The sequence below is a fragment of the Gopherus flavomarginatus genome, chromosome 2 (assembly GCF_025201925.1).
Source record: "Gopherus flavomarginatus isolate rGopFla2 chromosome 2, rGopFla2.mat.asm, whole genome shotgun sequence".
Taxonomy (NCBI): Eukaryota; Metazoa; Chordata; order Testudines; family Testudinidae; genus Gopherus; species Gopherus flavomarginatus.
In genome coordinates, this window is record NC_066618.1 from 254,078,923 (window position 1) to 254,097,667 (window position 18,745).

The 18,745-nt window shown below is 44.2% G+C and overlaps 1 protein-coding gene and 1 long non-coding RNA gene across 3 annotated transcripts in view; both read left to right on the top strand.

Annotated features, from left to right (window-relative positions):
- Nucleotides 1-5,774: 5,774 nt before the first annotated feature.
- Nucleotides 5,775-7,500, top strand: LOC127045440 (uncharacterized). Its single transcript, XR_007772713.1, has 5 exons — nt 5,775-5,804; nt 5,935-6,021; nt 6,282-6,324; nt 6,519-6,582; nt 7,360-7,500. It is a non-coding gene; the product is annotated as an uncharacterized LOC127045440 (long non-coding RNA).
- Nucleotides 7,501-7,985: 485 nt separating this feature from the next.
- Nucleotides 7,986-18,745, top strand: part of OSGIN2 (oxidative stress induced growth inhibitor family member 2) — a 35,243-nt gene continuing 24,483 nt past the window's right edge. The window contains exons 1-2 of one of the 2 annotated variants that reach the window (XM_050940960.1): nt 7,986-8,146; nt 15,508-15,662. In XM_050940960.1, coding sequence (XP_050796917.1) covers nt 8,103-8,146; nt 15,508-15,662 — 199 coding nt within the window. In that variant the 5' untranslated portion in view covers nt 7,986-8,102. Of the gene's footprint in view, nt 8,147-15,507; nt 15,663-18,512; nt 18,588-18,745 lie in introns of those variants that run through there. The other variant, XM_050940962.1, reaches the window with a different exon arrangement.

The window sequence follows — 18,745 nt, forward strand, 5'->3', positions numbered from 1 at the left end:
TCTTTCAGTTGACCAACTTCTGTTGGTGAGAGAGAAGTTCCTGAGCTCCACAGCTCTCTCACCAACAGAAGTTGGTCCAATAAAAGCTTCTAAACTTCTTGTCCCTTTTTGACCCAAGCATCTAGTCAAAGCCTGGGGCCCTGGGCATGTTCCAGTTGAGAGTGGAAAGTGGTGATAGTCAAGTATTTCTTTGAGGCAGTTTTTGTTTATTTACAAAGAAAGCACAAAGTCCTGTGCCACTGAATGCAGGAGGAATCAAATAGCAGGAAACCACTTCTTTTGCTCACAGCACCAAGAACACTCTTCAGCCTGCACCTCTGACTCATAACCTCTTCCCTGATTTCTTCTAGAGTCAGACACCATGCTTTCAGCTGCTCCTTCAGGCTGTCTCCCTGGGTACATCTACACTGTGTGCCTCCCAAAAACCCAACTCCGGGATAGCAAGTCAAAGACCCTGCGTCAACTGACTCTGGTTTACGGGGCTAAAAACAGCCAGTGTAGAGAGGATCCGAGACCCTCCTTTCTCAATGGGTTTCAGAACCTGGGCTCCAGACTCAAATGTCTATACTGCTATTCTTAGCCCTGTTGCATGCACCTGAGTCAGTTGACCTGGGCTCTGAGACTCCTGCTGTAAGTGTCTTTTGCAGTGTAAACATACCCTCTTTCACTTTCATTTTTCTCTGTGTTCTTTCTCACCTTCACCCCTCTCTGGTAACAACACCCAGTCAAACCCTCCACCCACCTGGTGCTAGTTTCTGGGCAGACTCTATTAGGACATGTCTACACTACAAAATTTGGTCAACGTAATTTAAGTTGATATACAGCCACCACATAATTTAAGTTGATATACAGTGCTTGCACTGATTTAACTGACAGTGTTGGGCATTGTGAGGGCACTGACAGCCAGAGCCCCAATGCCAGGGCTGACAGCTGGAGCTCACCTGCCCAGGCTCTCCTTCTGCCACACCTCAATCCCTCACCAGGAGGCTGCCCAGGCTCAGACTCCAGCTCCTCTTCCCCCAAATCCCTCACTGGGAGGCAGCCCAGGTTTGGCTCTCCCTCCTCAACTTCAATCCATCACCAGGAGGTGACAGCAGAGCTCCTGCTGTCAGCCTCTGGTGGAGGGATTTCCGCTGTCAGACCTGGATGGTAATAGGCAATGTAAGCAACTCAGGGTCTACATGGACAATGCATTGACCTAACTACATCTAAAGAAGATGCTGCTGCATCTGACACAACCAGGTTGAGGAAATGGCAGCCACAAGACACAAAGAAAGCTCTTGGATTTAAAGCAAGTCTCCTTGCTTGGACACCACTGTTTCTTTTCTTCATGTTTGCACCATTGTCATAACTTTGGCCAAGCAGTCCAGAAGCTTTATTTTTTCCCCATTCAAAACGTTCATAAACAGTTCTGTCAGGCCTTTTCTAGTAGAGTCCTCCACAGACCAGAAACAGATAAAGTGTCCCTTTTCTTGGATACAGCCATCCAAGTCATCAACAAATTTTACTGTAAATGACATATTTTTGCTGTGATTGTCAGAAGTGAAGTCCATTATTATGACATAATACTTTGCCGAGCCACATCAATATATTATGGAGCACCTTCCTTGCTATAAGGTCAATCAATTCATTTTGATTATTTTGCTGCAGTAATGGCCATAGCTTCTTTATGAACTACTCAACGTAGGTTCACACGCATGACATCATTGTATTTCCCAAGGAGTTCTACCAAACCAAGGAATTTTCCATTATTTTCAGCGAACAACTTATGCAGCAAGCCCGGGTAAGCCAAATTATTCTTTGCAAGGAAGAGGGTAATTGAGATCAGATGCTCAAACATGTTCCTCCAATACTGGGTTTCCATATTAATGCACTGATTTTCTGTGTCTATGCATTTATTGGGCTTGAGCCTGAACTCAATTTCCATCCATTTGGAGTAGGCTGTAAAACGGTCTGGTGACTTTTCATGTTGCTTCAGACCATCAGCTAAGTTATGCCAATTATTGTACCTGATCACTACTGCCTAAAGCCTGGTCTATGTTGTTCTATTTCAGATATTTTTCCATCAAATTTGCCACTTGCTGCAACCTAGATTGCAGTTGAGCTTTTTGCTTCCTATACTGAGCTCCTGAAGGCTTCTGTGTAGCATCTTTTATTTTATTTTATGTAAGGGGGAAAACAGACAGTATGCAGGAGAGCAAAAATCTGTTCCTCAGTCTTAGAAAGCCATAGAATCATAGGACTGGAAGGGACCTTAGGAGGTCATCCAGTCCAGTCCCTTGCACTCATGGCAGGACTAAGTATTATCTAGACCATCCCTGACAGGTGTTTGTCTAACCTGCTCTTAAAAATATCCAATAGTGGAGATTCCACAACCTCCCTAGGCAAATCCCTCTTGATAGCTATTCTCTACTTACTTTACCTGTAAAGGGTTAAAAAGTCCCCCAGGTAAAGAAAAAAAAAGGAAGGCACCTGAACAACAGAGCCAATGTGAAGGCTAGAACATTTTAAAATTGGGAAAGAAACTTTCCCTTTGTCTGTTGTTCTCTCTGGGCTAAAGAGACAGGCAGCAGGGATGCTGTGTAAAGTTTGAACCAGATATGAAAAACATCAGATCATATCTAGAACTACTTTTAACAACCCAAATATGTAAGTAGATTAGGAATGTTTAGGAAGATGCAATTAGGTTTATTTCTGTTTATTTTTTAAGGCTTGTAGACCACTCTGTGATAATCTCTGATGCTTTTGTTTGCTTACCTTTAAGCTAACCCCCAAGAAAGCTATTTTGGGTGCTTAATTTTTGGAATTGCTTTTTTAAAATCTAGCAAAAGCCTAAGTTCCAGATGTATTTTGTTCCTTTTTGTTTTTAATCAAATTTACCTTTTTAAAGAACAGGATTGGATTTTTGGTGTCCTAAGAGGTTTGTCCATTCTGCTTGATTAGCTGGTAGCAACAGCTAATTTCCTTTGTTTTCTTTCTCAGCTCTTCCTGGGGGGTGAAAGGGCTTAAGGGTACACCACAGGAAGGAATTCCCAAGTGCTCCTTCCTGGATTTAAGGGGATTTTTTGCATTTAGGTGGTGATAGTGTTTACCAAGCCATGGTCAAAGAAAAGCTGTAACCTTGGGAGTCTAATACAAGTCTGGAGTGGCAAGTATTAATTTTTAAAATCCTTGTGAGCCCCCACCTTCTTAACTCAAAGTGACAGAGTGGGGATTCAGCCTTGACAGCCTCCCTGCTCAGGCAGACAGGGTTGCACAAGCTCTGCTCAAGTTAGCATGCTAAAAAATAGCAGCATGGACCTTGTGGATCAAGCTAGCCCCTGAACAATGACTCAGTGGGCTCAGAGTTGGTGGCTAGCTCAGGCTGCAGTCTCCACACTGCTATTGTTAGCAGGGTAGCTCAAGCAGAATAAGTGTGAGCCTGCCCACCCAGCTGTGAGGCACATTCCCAGCTGCAGTGTATACATACCTTGCTAAGGATCCTAAACTCTACCATGCTACTAATAATAGAGAGAGAGAACCAGAGGAGCAATAAGATCACATGATTACACAGGTTAACCCTATGCAAAACGTTTTGGTGTAGAAATGGTTCTAAATTATCTGGGACAAAATCCAGCAGTTAAATGTGCGGGTTCCACTCAAGACACTCCAACAGAGCTACGGTTGCCAACCCTCCAGGATTGTCCTGGAGTCTCCAAGAATTAAAGATTATGTCATGTGATGAAACCTTCTGCAATATATCCAACCATAATTGGCAAACCTAAGCAGGGCCCAAAGAATTGGTCAGTCATGCACAGGCCAGGAATACAGACTTCCTGCAGCCCCACTACAGCTCACAGAAATCTGGTGGGTCACATGTTAGGCACCTTAATTTCAATGTTTTTATCTCAACACTGGTGTTTCAGGACATAAGCATTTGGCTGTAGGAAGAAACTTCTCCAATAGGCGAGTTATTCCATAATTGTCCATTATGGAGTGTCTTGCATCTTCCTCTCAAGTATCTGATGCAGAATGCTGGACTACATGGGTTCCTGGCCTGATGAGGTACAGTGATTGACATGCTCCTATCTTTGGCTGCCATGGTCCTATTGGCATCCAGCGGGGGTGGGCGGGCAAAGCCCGCCCACTTCTAAAGGGCCTCCCCCCAGCCTAAGGGGAGGACCCACAGGTCTGGGACACCAAGTAATTACGGGGGACAACTAATGAAAAAACAGGATCGGGAGTGAGGTCATAGGGCTAAACGAAGGGAACCTGATGGGGACACAGAGCAGAGAACCCCGGACAACGCCCACTGCTCCTCGAAGGCGTCAAGGGAGCCAGTGGACGCCGCCCAGAGGAACTCTGCCCGGATGCGTGAGCAGACGGAGGAACGGAAATAGGCCCTACAGTCGCAGGAAATCCCGTCGGCCAACCTCCTCTCCCTGGTGTTGTAGATGGCCAGTTTGGCCAGGGCCAAGAGGAGGTTGAGAAGGAGATCCCGCGACTTCGTGGGGCCACGGATGGGGAATGTGTAGATAAAAAGGTGAGGGGAAAAGTGCAACCAAAAACGCAGGAAAATATTCAGGAGGAGCCGGAACAGGGGCTGCAACCTGGTGCACTCCAAATAAACTTGCGCCAAGCTCTCCTTCTCACCACAGAAAGGGCAGGTGCTAGGGACAGACGTGAACTGCGCCAAGTACACGCCCGTGCTCACGGCTCCGTGAAGGAGCCGCCAACTGATATCCCCGGCGGGCCTCGGGACCAGGGCAGAGTACAAGCTGGCCCACCGGGGCTCCTCACCCTCGAGAGGCGGCAGGAGGTCCCGCCATTTGGTATCAGGGCGGGACGCGAGGGTGAGGTAGTGAAGGGTATGGAGCACGAGCGAGTACAGATGTTTCCGTGGCGCGGTCTGGAACAAAACCGGCTGCAGATCATGCAGCCGGCTGGCAGTGAAAGGGGGGGCCGATTGGGTCCACGGGGCAGGGGCCCGATATTGGCTGCCATGGTCCTAACAGAGTTACTATATGTGGGCTGTGTGAAGAAGGGTATTCCTGCAAGTGACAGGTTATGGGAGTGTTACAGCCTGTGTGGCGCAGGAAGCAATGGGGGAATTGTCTATTTTGTATGCATGGGAAATGGCTGTTAATGGTGTTAGGGGGTGCTGCTGTCTCTGAGAGGTCAGAGAGGGGTTGTTTTCCAGGGGCAGGAGTTGCTCTGTGGCAGTGAGAGGGGTGTTGCTGTTTGGGGGCAGGGTGGAAGAAGGGGCTATGAGGTGTTGCTGTTTGGGGGCAGGGTGGAAGAAGGGGCTATGGGGGAGTTGCTGTATGGGGGTAGGGTGGAAGAAGGGGCTATGGGGGTGCTGCTGTTTGGGGGCAGGGTAGAAGAAGGGGCTATGGGGGTGTTATATGGGGGCAGGGTGGAAGAAGGGGCTATGGAGCAGTTGCTGTATAGGGGTAGAGTGGAAGAAGGGGCTATGGGGGCGTTGCTGTTTGGGGGTAAGGTGGAAGAAGGGGTTATGGGGATGTTGCCGTCTGGGGCCAGAGTGGAAGAACGAAGGGGTTGCAGGTGTTGCTGTATGGGGGTAGGGTGGAAGAAGGAGCTATGGGGGTGTTGCTGTTTGGGGGTAAGGTGGAAGAAGGAAGGGGTTGCAGGGTGTTGCTGTATGGGGGTAAGGTGGAAGAAGGAAGGTGTTGCAGGGTGTTGCTGTATGGGGGTAGGGTGGAAGAAGGAGCTATGGGGGTGTTGCTGTTTGGGGGTAAGGTGGAAGAAGGAAGGGGTTGCAGGTGTTGCTGTATGGGGGTAGGGTGGAAGAAGGAGCTATGGGGGTGTTGCTGTTTGGGGGTAAGGTGGAAGAAGGAAGGGGTTGCAGGTGTTGCTGTATGGGGGTAGGGTGGAAGAAGGAGCTATGGGGGTGTTGCTGTTTGGGGGTAAGGTGGAAGAAGGAAGGGGTTTCAGGGTGTTGCTGTATGGGGGTAGGGTGGAAGAAGGAGCTATGGGGGTGTTGCTGTTTGGGGGTAAGGTGGAAGAAGGAAGGGGTTGCAGGTGTTGCTGTATGGGGGTAGGGTGGAAGAAGGAGCTATGGGGGTGTTGCTGTTTGGGGGTAAGGTGGAAGAAGGAAGGGGTTGCAGGGTGTTGCTGTATGGGAGTAGGGTGGAATAAGGAGCTATGGGGGTGTTGCTGTTTGGGGGTAAGGTGGAAGAAGGAAGGTGTTGCAGGGTGTTGCTGTATGGGGGTAAGGTGGAAGAAGGAGCTATGAGGGTGTTGCTGTTTGGGGCCAGAGTGGAAGAAGGAAGGGGTTGCAGGGTGTTGCTGTATGGGGGTAGGGTGGAAGAAGGAGCTATGGGGGTGTTGCTGTTTGGGGGTAAGGTGGAATAAGGAAGGGGTTAAGGTGGAAGAAGGAGCTATGGGGGTGTTGCTCTTTGGGGGTAAGGTGGAAGAAGGAAGATGTTGCAGGGTGTTGCTGTATGGGGCAGGGTGGAAGAAGGAGCTATGGGGGTGTTGCTGTTTGGGGGTAAGGTGGAAGAAGGAAGGGGTTGCAGGGTGTTGCTGTATGGGGGTAGGGTGGAAGAAGGAGCTATGGGGGTGTTGCTGTTTGGGGGTAAGGTGGAAGAAGGAAGGGGTTGCAGGTGTTGCTGTTTGGGGGTAAGGTGGAAGAAGGAGCTATGGGGGTGTTGCTGTTTGGGGGTAAGGTGGAAGAAGGAAGGGTTTGCAGGGTGTTGCTGTATGGGGGTCGGGTGGAAGAAGGAGCTATGGGGGTGTTGCTGTTTGGGGGTAAGGTGGAAGAAGGAAGGGGTTGCAGGGTGTTGCTGTATGGGGGTAGGGTGGAAGAAGGAGCTATGGGGGTGTTGCTGTTTGGGGGTAAGGTGGAAGAAGGAAGGGGTTGCAGGGTGTTGCTGTATGGGGCAGGGTGGAAGAGGAGCTATGGGGGTGTTGCTGTTTGGGGGGTAAGGTGGAAGAAGGAAGGGGTTGCAGGGTGTTGCTGTATGGGGTAGGGTGGAAGAAGGAGCTATGGGGGTGTTGCTGTTTGGGGGTAAGGTGGAAGAAGGAAGGGGTTGCAGGTGTTGCTGTATGGGGGTAGGGTGGAAGAAGGAGCTATGGGGGTGTTGCTGTTTGGGGGTAAGGTGGAAGAAGGAGCTATGGGGGTGTTGCTGTATGGGGGTAGGGTGGAAGAAGGAGCTATGGGGGTGTTGCTGTTTGGGGGTAAGGTGGAAGAAGGAAGGGGTTGCAGGTGTTGCTGTATGGGGGTAGGTGGAAGAAGGAGCTATGGGGGGTGTTTCTGTTTGGGGGTAAGGTGGAAGAAGGAAGGGGTTGCAGGTGTTGCTGTATGGGGGTAAGGTGGAAGAAGGAAGGGGTTGCAGGGTGTTGCTGTTTGGGGGTAAGGTGGAAGAAGGAAGGGGTTGCAGGGTGTTGCTGTATGGGGGTAGGGTGGAAGAAGGAGCTATGGGGGTGTTGCTGTCTGGGGCCAGAGTGGAAGAAGGAAGGGGTTGCAGGGTGTTGCTGTATGGGGGTAGGGTGGAAGAAGGAGCTATGGGGGTGTTGCTGTTTGGGGGTAAGGTGGAGGAAGGAAGGGGTTGCAGGGTGTTGCTGTATGGGGGTAGGGTGGAAGAAGGAGCTATGGGGGTGTTGCTGTTTGGGGGTAAGGTGGAAGAAGGAAGGGGTTGCAGGGTGTTGCTGTATGGGGCTAGGAGAAGGGCCGGGGCTGTGACGGGTCGTAGGGACGAGCTCGCTGTTGGGCTGGCTTGGGGCTGTTCACCCGCACGGGCCGGGATGCCCAATACCCGTTTCCCGAGGCTCCATCACTTGCCCCACCTGAGCCCCTCTGTGGCCCGCGATCAGACTCGTGCGCGCCGGTTGCTGTCTCGCCTCCCGCGGCCCGGCCCCCTTCCCCTCCGCCGCCTATCCACAGCGGAGACGGCAGCAGTCCCCGCCCAGGCGCGGCCCCACCCCGCCGGTTCCGGCTCCTCCCCCGCGTGACCTGAGGCCGCCGGGCGGGGAAGAGGCATCGAGCCAGCCGGGCCCCAGTGCGGCGGCCGCGAGAGGAGGCGGAGCAGCGCAGCCCGGACCAGCCGCCGCTCAGCTCAGCTCAGCTCAGCCGCCAGCCGGCTCCCCGCGTCCGCCCGCCCATGCCGGTGTGGTGCTGCCGCTGCTCCTTGGCCCGCCACTTCAGGTGAATCCCCGCCGGTCTGTGGGGCAAGGCGCCTGCCCGCTCCCGTGCGGAAGCCGCACGCCGAGTCCCGCTGCAGGTTGAGAGAGGCCGGGCGGGGGGCGCGGGGGGGGACACGCCGGGAGAGATGCTGCGGTCGGGAGAGCAATGGCCGTGATGGGGGTGGGGAAGTGGGATCCCCAGGGGAATGGCCGTGATGTGGGTAGGGGTGTATCTGCGGGACAAGATGGGGGGGGGTTGCAAAGGTTTTGGCTGTGATGGGGGTAGATGTGGGGTCCCCAGGGGAATGGCTGTGGTGGGGGGCATGATGGTGGAGTCAGGAAGGGCTGTGATAAGGGTAGTGGGGGAGCGGGGGTTAAGGTGGGGTTGTGAAGGGAATGGTCATGATGGATGTCGGGGGGCAGGTTGGTGGGGTTGTGAGGGGAATGGTAGTAATAGGGGTAGGGGTGTGGAGGGGCAGGGCGGTGAGGAGAATGATGATGGGGTAAAGGTGGGGGTGTAGGAAGGTGGGGTCACAAGGGCAATGATTATGATGGGGTGGGATGTGGGGGGATGGAGTCACAAGGGGAATGGCTGTCTGTGATGGTGGTAGAGGGGTGGGATGTTGGGGTCAAGAAGGGCTGTGATGAGAGTAGTGGTGTGTGGGGGGCAGGATGGTGGGGTCACAAAGAGAATGGCTGTGATGGGGGTAGTCTGGGCCAGGGAAGGTGGTGTTGCGAAGGGAATGGCTGTGATGAGTGTTGGGGGCGGGGAGGTGGGGTTACAAGAGGAATGACCATCTTGTGGGTAGGGAGCAGGGAGGTGGTGGTGTGACAGGAATGGCTGTGATGTGGGTAGGGGTAGGGAGATGAAGGAACAGGGATGGAGTATGAGCCAAATGGGGTGGGAGGAGACAGCTGTGGGGGTACAGAAATAGGGGGTAATGGAAGGATGTGGGGGGGATCAGGTTGTGGGGGAGAGAATTTGGGAGACATGGTTGTGTCTAGGTGTGGTTGGGGGTTGGGGCAGAGACAGGTGTGTATTAATGGGAGTAAAAGACCAGATCTCCAGTAGCCAGCCTGTGTTAGTACTGACTCCATCCTCTGGCTCTTCTGGCTGTGGAATCACACATGCTCATATATGTGTACAAAAATGGGCGTGCCTAAGATTGTGTGCAGAAAATAATTGCATGCTATTTTTTAAGAATGCAAATTCAGAGTATTTGCTGAATATTTGGTGCTTATTGTAGTTTTTTAACCATAAAATGTTGTTGGGTGTTTTTTAGGGAGCTATTATTTGTATGTTCATCCCTATTCCTATTTTGTTTTGTGTATTTAGAAAAATATATCTAGTAGTTAAAGCATAGGACGGGAGTCGGGAGATCTAGTTTCTGTTCCTGAATGTGCCACAGAAATTGTGTGATTGGACAAATCACTTAAACTCTCTAGCTCTGTCTGCACTGAGCTTTATTCTCAAGCTTCCGTCTCCATTGTAACTTCACTGGTGCTAGCAGTGGCTAGCGCATTAGTGTAGACTGGCTGCTGATGTTTCTACAGCCCTGTCATTTAACCTTGTTCAAGAGCATGTCTGGACGGTGAGAGATTGTAAGAAAAAGCTCAATTTAGACAAGACTGTAGTGCCTTTGGCTCAGTGTGCGCAAGGTTTTGGTGCATTTACTCAACTGTAAAGTAGGGATTATAATCATTACTATGGGTGTTGAAAAAATTAATGTACGGTATTCCTGTAGTCTTAAACTTTGAACGGACTGAGACACTGTCAACTTAGAAATCCTGTTATAAACAAACATTTGTTTACTTATTACTTTAGCACTTTAGATTAAAAGTAAAAGAATTGAAAGGTGGAAAAAAATATACTAGTCACTACTATGCTGTTTGTATGCTTCTCTTCTATTTCAACTTGGACAGTGAAAATCAGTGAAGTAGTTTTCACATTTGTTGATTCTCCCTTTTATTTCTGGTTTCTTAGTACTGCAGTGTCTGGGTTTCAAACACTGAATGGGATTTTGTTTAATGAACAACTATTTTCAGTGGACATTTGTTTTAAAAACATTTTTATTGGTGTTAAAGTTTTTAAAAGCTTGTTTTTACAAATTTTAAATGTGAGCCTATATTTTAGTGAAGTCTAGAACCTGTATTTTATCTCTCACCCAAGGGTGGGCTTAGCAGAAGTATTTTTCTAAAAATTGTACTGGAATAGGAATCACTTAAAACTGGAAATTGTCTATTGAAGAAAGGGTGGCTTAAATTAAGTTTTCAGTATTTTAAAATTTATAGCGTTGGGTAAGGCATCATTCCGACAAAACTATGCCGTGGCCAGTTAAATGATAGATGCTACAGAAGAATTTGATATGATTTGGTCTGGAAAGAAAATCTTGACTTAGATTTTATATTATTTATATATAATCTAACTTTTTCCTTGCCAACTTTTCTGCACTGATAACTAAAAAATCAAAACAAAAAAACCCTAAAAGTATTAGCTTGTAATAAATAAGGAAACTAAATTTAAATTTAGTTATCTGAAGAAAACACTACTAGATGTCTTTGTTATGACCGTGATAGCATTATTTGGCCGTGACTTTGTAACTGACAAACCATTGTGCCCACTTGTAGTTATTCAGGATAAGAGCCATAGTCATGTTAGCAAATCCCCCCCACTCCCAAAGTTGTCTATCAAGGTTATAATGATGTATGTTATCCTTGTTACAGAAAAATTGTTTTGGGTTTTACATTCATATTTGGTTTAAGATTAGAAAGGAGATGGCATTAGTAACTCTTTAGTTAAACCCTCATTGAGATTTTCACTTAAAGTAGGACTAAAATTGCTGTTTCACATTGTAATAATTAAACTTAGTCTCCAGAGCTGACACGATAACTCTTCAGAGAACAAAGTAATTTTCTATGTAATATTTTAATCAAATATACTAACTTAAGTAGAGGATACATTTTTAATTGGCCCACTTTTGAATTTATCATGTTTTCTTAACATTTCTTTTGGTACCTTTAGCTAAACATTCATAGTCCCTACAAAATCCAAATGTATCTTTTATGTTCAAATAATACTATAGACCAGACACACATCATTTTTGAAATTTCACAATTAATCTCATAACTATTTTCTTTTAATCAGGCTTTTGAGCTTTTGTAGACTGATCATATCCATCAGCTACTTCTGATATCCCGGGTAGGGCTGTAAGAGGGAGAGAGGAAGCTGGGTGTGAGTGGGTATGTGAGGAGACAAGCATAGCAAGAAAGGCTTTGGGGATTGTCATAAACAGATAGTTAAGGGTTAATAAAATAGGAGTACTTCATGTCTCTTTTGACTGTAAAGGGTTAACAAGTTCAGCAAGCCTGGCTGTCACCTGACCAGAGGACCAATCAGGGGACAGGATACTTTCAAATCTTGAGGGAGGGAAGTTTTTGTGTGTGCTGTTAGTGTTTGGTGGTTGTTCTCTCTGGGTTCTGAGAGTGACCAGGCATGCAACCAGGTTTCTCTCCAATCTCTCTGATACAGTCTCTTATATGTCCAGAATAGTAAGTACTAGGTAGATAAAGCGAGTTAGGCTTATGTTTGTTTTCTTTATTTGTAAATATGTATTTGGCTGGAAGGAGTTCAAATCTGTATTTTGATGAAAGGATTTTAATTTGTACTTGTATACTTAGGCTGGAAGGGTATTCCCAGTGTCTATAGCTGAAAGACCCTGTAACATATTCCATCTTAAATTTACAAAGATAATTTTTACTTTTTTTCTTTCTTTAATTAAAAGCTTTTCTTGTTTAAGAACCTGATTGTTTTTTTATTCTGGTGAGACCCCAGGGAACTGGGTCTGGATCCACCAGGGGACTGGTGGGGAGAAAGGAGGGAAGGGGGAGAGAGAGAGGTTATTTTCTCTCTGTTAGGATTACTTTCTCTCTCTCGGAGAGTCTGGGAGGGGGAGAGAGAAGGAGGGGGAAGGTAAATTTTCCTCTGTTTTAAGATTCAAGGAGTTTGAATCACAGTGATCTTCCAGGGTAACCCAGGGAGGGGAAGTCTGGGAGAGGCAACGGTGACGGAAAGGGTTTACTTTCCTTGTGTTAAGATCCAGAGGGTCTGGGTCTTGGGGGTCCCTGGGCAAGGTTTTTGGGGGACCAGAGTGTACCAGGCACTGTAATTCCTAGTTGGTGGCAGCGCTACAAGTACTAATCTGGTAATTGAGCTTAGAGGAATTCATACTGGTACCCCATCTTTTGGACGCTAAGGTTCAGAGTGGGGGTTTATACCATGACAGGGATTCTAAGGGGTTGAATGAAATTTTGCTGAGAAAAGGTTAGCAGGAATGATTTGAATTTGGTTTTATCTGTTAAGTAGGAATTAGAATAGAAATCTGCATATTATGTGTATGTAAAGGTTTATTATTTGCATAGTTGGCATTAGGGCTACATATTAGTTGCTCGAGATGTGGATGAAGATATATGGAGTGTGGTTGGCTGGAGTTAATTGGAAAGGGGAACTAATGAGTGGAATGTCGGTAACGTGTTGAGTTGTTTAGCTGCCTTTCTTCCTTTTCATGGTTTGTGCTGATGCAGTCCTACAGTCTTAACCCAAAGTTAACAAAGATTTTTTTCTGTAGGATATAAATTAAAAGTTGGATTCAGTTAAATACTTAAACAATAGTGCTTTTAGTTTAATTTTAATGTACTGTTCTGTGTTACCTGGCTGATAAAGAACCAAGAAGAAACTCATCTCAAATAGTTTCTATTGTGGGATAAACACAGTGAATATATGGTGTTGCATCCTACTGCAGAAGAATCCACTTTATTAAGGACACCACAGTCCTTCAATTTTGTGTGGGAACTTAGAACTTCAAACCAAATGGTACAGTGCAATGTATTTGAATCTTAGAGAAGAGTATCTATATACAACATACTGCTGCCTAACTAAAAAATATGTTATGCACTTTACATGAACACAAACACGTCTCAGTGACACCTTATTACTTTTAACATTATGGATGCCAAGAACATAATAGGGGAGATAAAGGATAGTTAGATTTAAAGAGACACAGCTGGTTGATTTAGGCCCACAATTTAGTCAAAATATTCTCATGATTTTTCTTTTAAATATTCCAATGTAAAGTTGTTTGTTTAAACTGAGTCTGCTACAGTGCTTGGAAATCAAACTTTGCAGCAGTATCCAAGTTCATCTGAGAACAAATATGCTCTTGGAGGAGGAGTGGGACGAAACTAATCTATTTTTACTTTCCAAGCTGAGTGAAATGCAAAAAAGCAGTTATATGCTTCCTTTAAAAAAAATCATCACAGTAGGCTAGTGATACTATAACAGTAATTGTCAATTTTAGTAGACTCAGTAAGACAGTGAGCCTCTTTAATCTAGTTTCTGGGGAAAATAGGTGGAGAGGCACTTACTAGCATTGTCCAGCCATGCCAGAAGAAAGACAGAAGACAATGGATACGGTTTAATTAGTCAGCAACTTTATTCACTTAAAATATCTGGGAGTACCTGCCTGATTGGGAAGGGGTAATACTGGAGTTTTGGTGTCCCTGTCCTTAAACACAGTCCTAAAAAAGTAAATTATATTTTAAAATGATTTCAAATCTTAAAGTATTTGGAGTGCCCAAAATAGGTAAGAACTTGATTTTCAGATTACTTTTAACCTGCCAGGTTTCAGAGTAGCCGCCGTGTTAGTCTGTATCCGCAAAAAGAACAGGAGTACTTGTGGCACCTTAGAGACTAACAAATTTATTTCAGCATGAGCTTTCGTGAGCTAGAGCTCACTTCTTCAGATGCATAGAATGGAACACACAGACAGGAGATATTTATACATACAGAGAACATGAAAAGGTGGAAGTATGCATACCAACAGGAAGAGTCTAATCAATTGAGATGAGCTATCATCAGCAGGAGGAAAAAAAACTTTTGAAGTGATAATTAACATGACCCATAGAAGGTGTGAGGAGAACCTAACATAGGGAAATAGATTCAATTAGTGTAATGACCCAACCTTTCCCAGTCTCTGTTTAGGCCTGAGTTAATTGTATCTAATTTGCATATTAATTCGAGTTCAGTAGTCTCTCTTTGGAGTCTTTTTGAAGTTTCTTTGTTGCAAAATTGCCACCTTCAAGTCTGTCACTGAGTGGTTAGAGAGGTCGAAGTGTTCTCCCACTGGTTTTTGAATGTTATGATTCTTGATGTCAGATTTGTGTCCATTTATTCTTTTGTGTAGAGTCTGTCCGGTTTGGCCAAAGTACATGGGAGAGGGGCATTGCTGGCACATGATGGCATATATCACGTTGGTAGATGTGCAGGTGAACGAGCCCCTGATGGCGTGGCTGATGTGATCAGGTCCTATGATGGTGTCACGAAAGCTTATACTGAAATAAATTTGTTAGTCTCTTAGGTGCCACAAGTACTCCTGTTCTTTTAACCTGCCAGTATCCTTTTAGATATACCAATAAAGAATGTGCTCTGTTAACACCACAAAATGATTCAAAGAGAGGAGTTTGTACAGTGCTGTTTAATCTAACAGAAATCCAAGTAGTCTATAAACTTCTTGGGACAAGGATCTATTTTGAGGTAGTTATCTCACACTTGGCCACAGTAAAACAAATAGTGAATTTTTGAATCTAAAAGGATTATATTATTGGGAGTGAATTTAGCAGAAACAGTCTATTGAAATTGTTCTTGTTCAATTCAGAACATCTGTGAGTTCATTAGAGAGTCTGATTATTTTTAATTTATTTTTGCATTGAACTGGAGTTGTAATTTGAATATAAATTATCCCAAGTTCTCCAGGTGTATGTAATTTATCAATTACATCAATGTCTAGTAAAACTTTGGAAAGTATTGCATTTAATTTTTTGACCGATTTTAGGGAAAAAACCTTTGTAATTAAATACCATGTTTATAGGTTGATAAATGTCTGACCTAAGCTTTGGCATTGCTGAAAGCCTGGTAGGCAATTATTGCCAAGAACCAAATATTTATTACATTTAAGATATAAAAAGGGTGTGGGCAAGCAATAGTTTAAATTATTAGATTTATAATCGGACACTGAATTTGAATGAGACACATTATATTATATTCTGCAGGTCCTTTTCTTTTGCCGTCTGTATCCTTTTGTGATCTTTTTTTGGAGGAAATAGGTTTTTTTTCCCCCCATTATTGTAGCAAAGAAGCAATATTTGGTGTGGGAAAAGTTATACTGAAGAATAAAATTCTGTATGTGAACTGATTAGTGTTTGTTTTACTTTTGTGTAATGCAATCTGAGTTTTTTTATCAATTTGACAGTTTTAAGGCAATGATCCAGTAGTGACTTAATTTTTGAAGAATGTGCTGTAATGCTCAACTGATGTTTTTTCTCAAATAGAAATTACAGTGGCTCTGAAAGTGAAGGACAACTTTTGAGCTCCTTAGTGCAGCATTTTGGTGACAACCTTGGGAGGAAAGATAAAAGAATGCCCTTACTAGAAGAAACCACTCTGACTGGGGACCCACTCCTGACTGTGCCAATAGTAATAATAGGTGAGTTATTTCCAGAGATTATTTTGTGTTCTCTGGCACTACCATTACTTTTTTAAGAACCAGGAATGCAAATCCATTTATAATTAAATAAGTTGGTGTTTGCCAAATGATAACCAATCTCCAACGTGAAGGTGTTTATTAGATTGATACAATTAGTACAGTTAACAATATTACCATCAAGTTGTCAGGGATAGTTCGGTGGTTGAGTATTGGCCTGCTAAACCCAGGGTTGTGAGTTCAATCCTTGAAGGGTCCAATTAGGGAACTAGGGTAAAAATCTGTCTGGGGATTGGTCCTGCTTTGAGCAGGGGGTTGGACTAGATGACCTTCTGAGGTCCCTTCCAACCCTAATCTTCTATGATTAAGTCAAATGACTGGTTATCATTGAAATATATTTGAACTGAAAATGTTTATTTTACTGGAAGATGTTGAGGCAGCAGTGTTTTAGCGTGAATGGTGAGTTTGTTGGCAGATACCAGATTTGAGGCAGTAGAGATTTAGGCCTCAATTCTGCAATCTGATATACTTGAGCACACCTTTATGCCTGCATGAAGTCCTGCTTGTGTCATTAAGACTGGACTTGGGGAACACTTTGTTTGAATGGATTAGACTGGAAGATGCAAACATTACAATTAGGCAATTTTTGTATAGTACAATTACAGTTACTGAGACATAAGTCTGTCAAGGTAGATTGATTTAAATCAAAATTGATTATTTAACTCACTGTAATCATCATTTAAATCAGCAAGCAGGAATCAATTAAAATTGATTTTTAATCATGTTTTGCATTTTACTTTTTACTTATTCTCCTAAACAAAGGTTGATTTTCATTGGTTGATAATCATAAAACATGGTTTTGCAACTAAAAATTGCCTCTACACTAAACGTGGTGTTTCTTTTTGCAAGGAAGATACTCTGTATCTATAGACATTTGAGTAATTATATAGCTTAACTTATATTTATTCAGATTCCTAATTTTTTATATTTTTTATTATATTAGAAAACAGTGAATAATTCATTTCTTCTTTACTAGCTGATTAATTTTTTTTGTTTGTGATTTGTGTCCCACTCTGGTATGGAAATTTCAATTCAATTAAAAATACCAAAACAGCATTTTAAAACTTTTTAAAGTAGTTAATAACTACTTTAATGTACTGTATACATAAGAAAAAATGTTTGTCAAAAAGCTTATCAAAATGTTTTGCATTTAAAAATAACTGATTTATTAAACAAAGGAAGCAATATCTGCAGTTAGTGAGTTCAGCTGATTCTTATCATCATGTCCTTTGATACTTCAGAACTAGTAGAACTCATCCTCTCACACCTAGTTTTTATTACTAGATTGGAAGAGAAAACAAACTTTCCTGCTTTGTCAACATCTATTGGTTTTTAGCTTTGAACTAATCATGGAACTCAACTCGCTGAATTTAAATGAAGAAAATATTCTCTCTGCATCTGCAGAAGCGCCTACAGCTGTCAAAAGCTATTTTAGCACTTCAGCAGACTGTAGTTCCAGGTGCTTAGCCAGTGACTTCAACCTGTTGGTTTGACTTTCTTCAAAACTTTGGCAGAAAACATATACTGCTTAATTTTTTGTATCTATTTTAAATTTTAAAAATTCAATTTGTGTTTATTTTAAATCACTGATTTTTTTTAAATCCATCCTGAACTGTATTTATTCAACTTTTTTCTGATACAGCAATCATTATAGTGTCTGGGTGCTGTTAGCAATTAAAATCATCACACCATTAAACTGATTCTTCACCAAGATAATCAGTTTAAGTTGTTAAACTGTAGACTTGATAAAACAGTTTATTAAAGGCTTGTACTACAAAGGTTGACAAATGACAAACTGCTAGAAGAAATAAATTCTTCAGGAGTGGATCCTGTGGATATGTCCACACTGCAGTAAAACACCTGTGACTGGCCCGTGTTGGTTGACTTGGGCTAAGGGGCCGTACAGTTGCAGTGTGGATGTCTGAGCTTGGGCTGGAGCTTGACTTCTGGGATCTTCCCCACCTGCTGAGTGGTCAAAGCAAGGTGCTGAACTCTATCTCATCTGATGCATCATTATTAGCCAAACATAGTGCCCATAATAATATGTTAACCTGGAGATGACCAAGGCATCTATTGCTATGGTGAGTTTCATACGCTGCAGGAAGAGAAGGTTTCCTGGCATGGTCCAGGACTGCCATATGGTTCCTGATTCAAATAACTAGTTTTCAATAATTGTGTATTATACAAATACCTGTGCTAAGTACTGCTGCTACCTTCAGAACTCCTCTACTTGCCCACATCAAATGCAGCAGCCATAACTTCTTCCAGTGAAAAATAAACATTTTTATCCCAGATATGTCCGAACACTTTTTTAAATCATATATTTTAGAACTGGAAATCTTATAACTTGATCCCTCAGTGGACAGCCTATTATCTCTAATATGCACCTGTTGCAAGTAAGAAGTCTTAAAGATTTGAAATAATACTTTAGTAAGAAAGACTGGCAAGTTTGTTCACTGTATTTCATCTTGATCTTTCTCCAAGTGCCTCTGTGCTTTCTCCTGTGCTGCCTCTTGTGACTGAAATGATCTTCCTCATGTATGCCATGTAATCTCCCAGTCTTCCTTCCCATCCCTCATTCATTGCCCATCTTTCTTTTAGTTTCCCCATGTTAGGGCATGTCTACACTTGCCATTTAAAGCACAAAAAGTCCCTTTTTTTGCGCAAAAAACATAGGAGCATCTACACTTGCCAGTGACTTTTTGCTGTGAAACTCAGAAGGCATACAGTTCTTACCTGTGATACTTTTTGCAGTGATGTGTAAGTGAAGAAACGTTCTTTCTGTTTACACAGCTTTTAGTCTCCAGAGGATATCCCACAGTGCCTAGGTGACCACTCTGGTCAGCAGCTCTGCTGCTGTGACACCAAGTAAACAGACATCTGCTCCTCCCCCTGTAAAGACCTGGGAACTTTGAAATTCCCCTTCCTGTTTTCTTGGCAAGTGCTCACTTATCTGGCCTGGTGACAATGGATGCTCCACGGGGCAAATGATCCCCTTCTTGGCGCAATGCTGATCTACTGCAGCT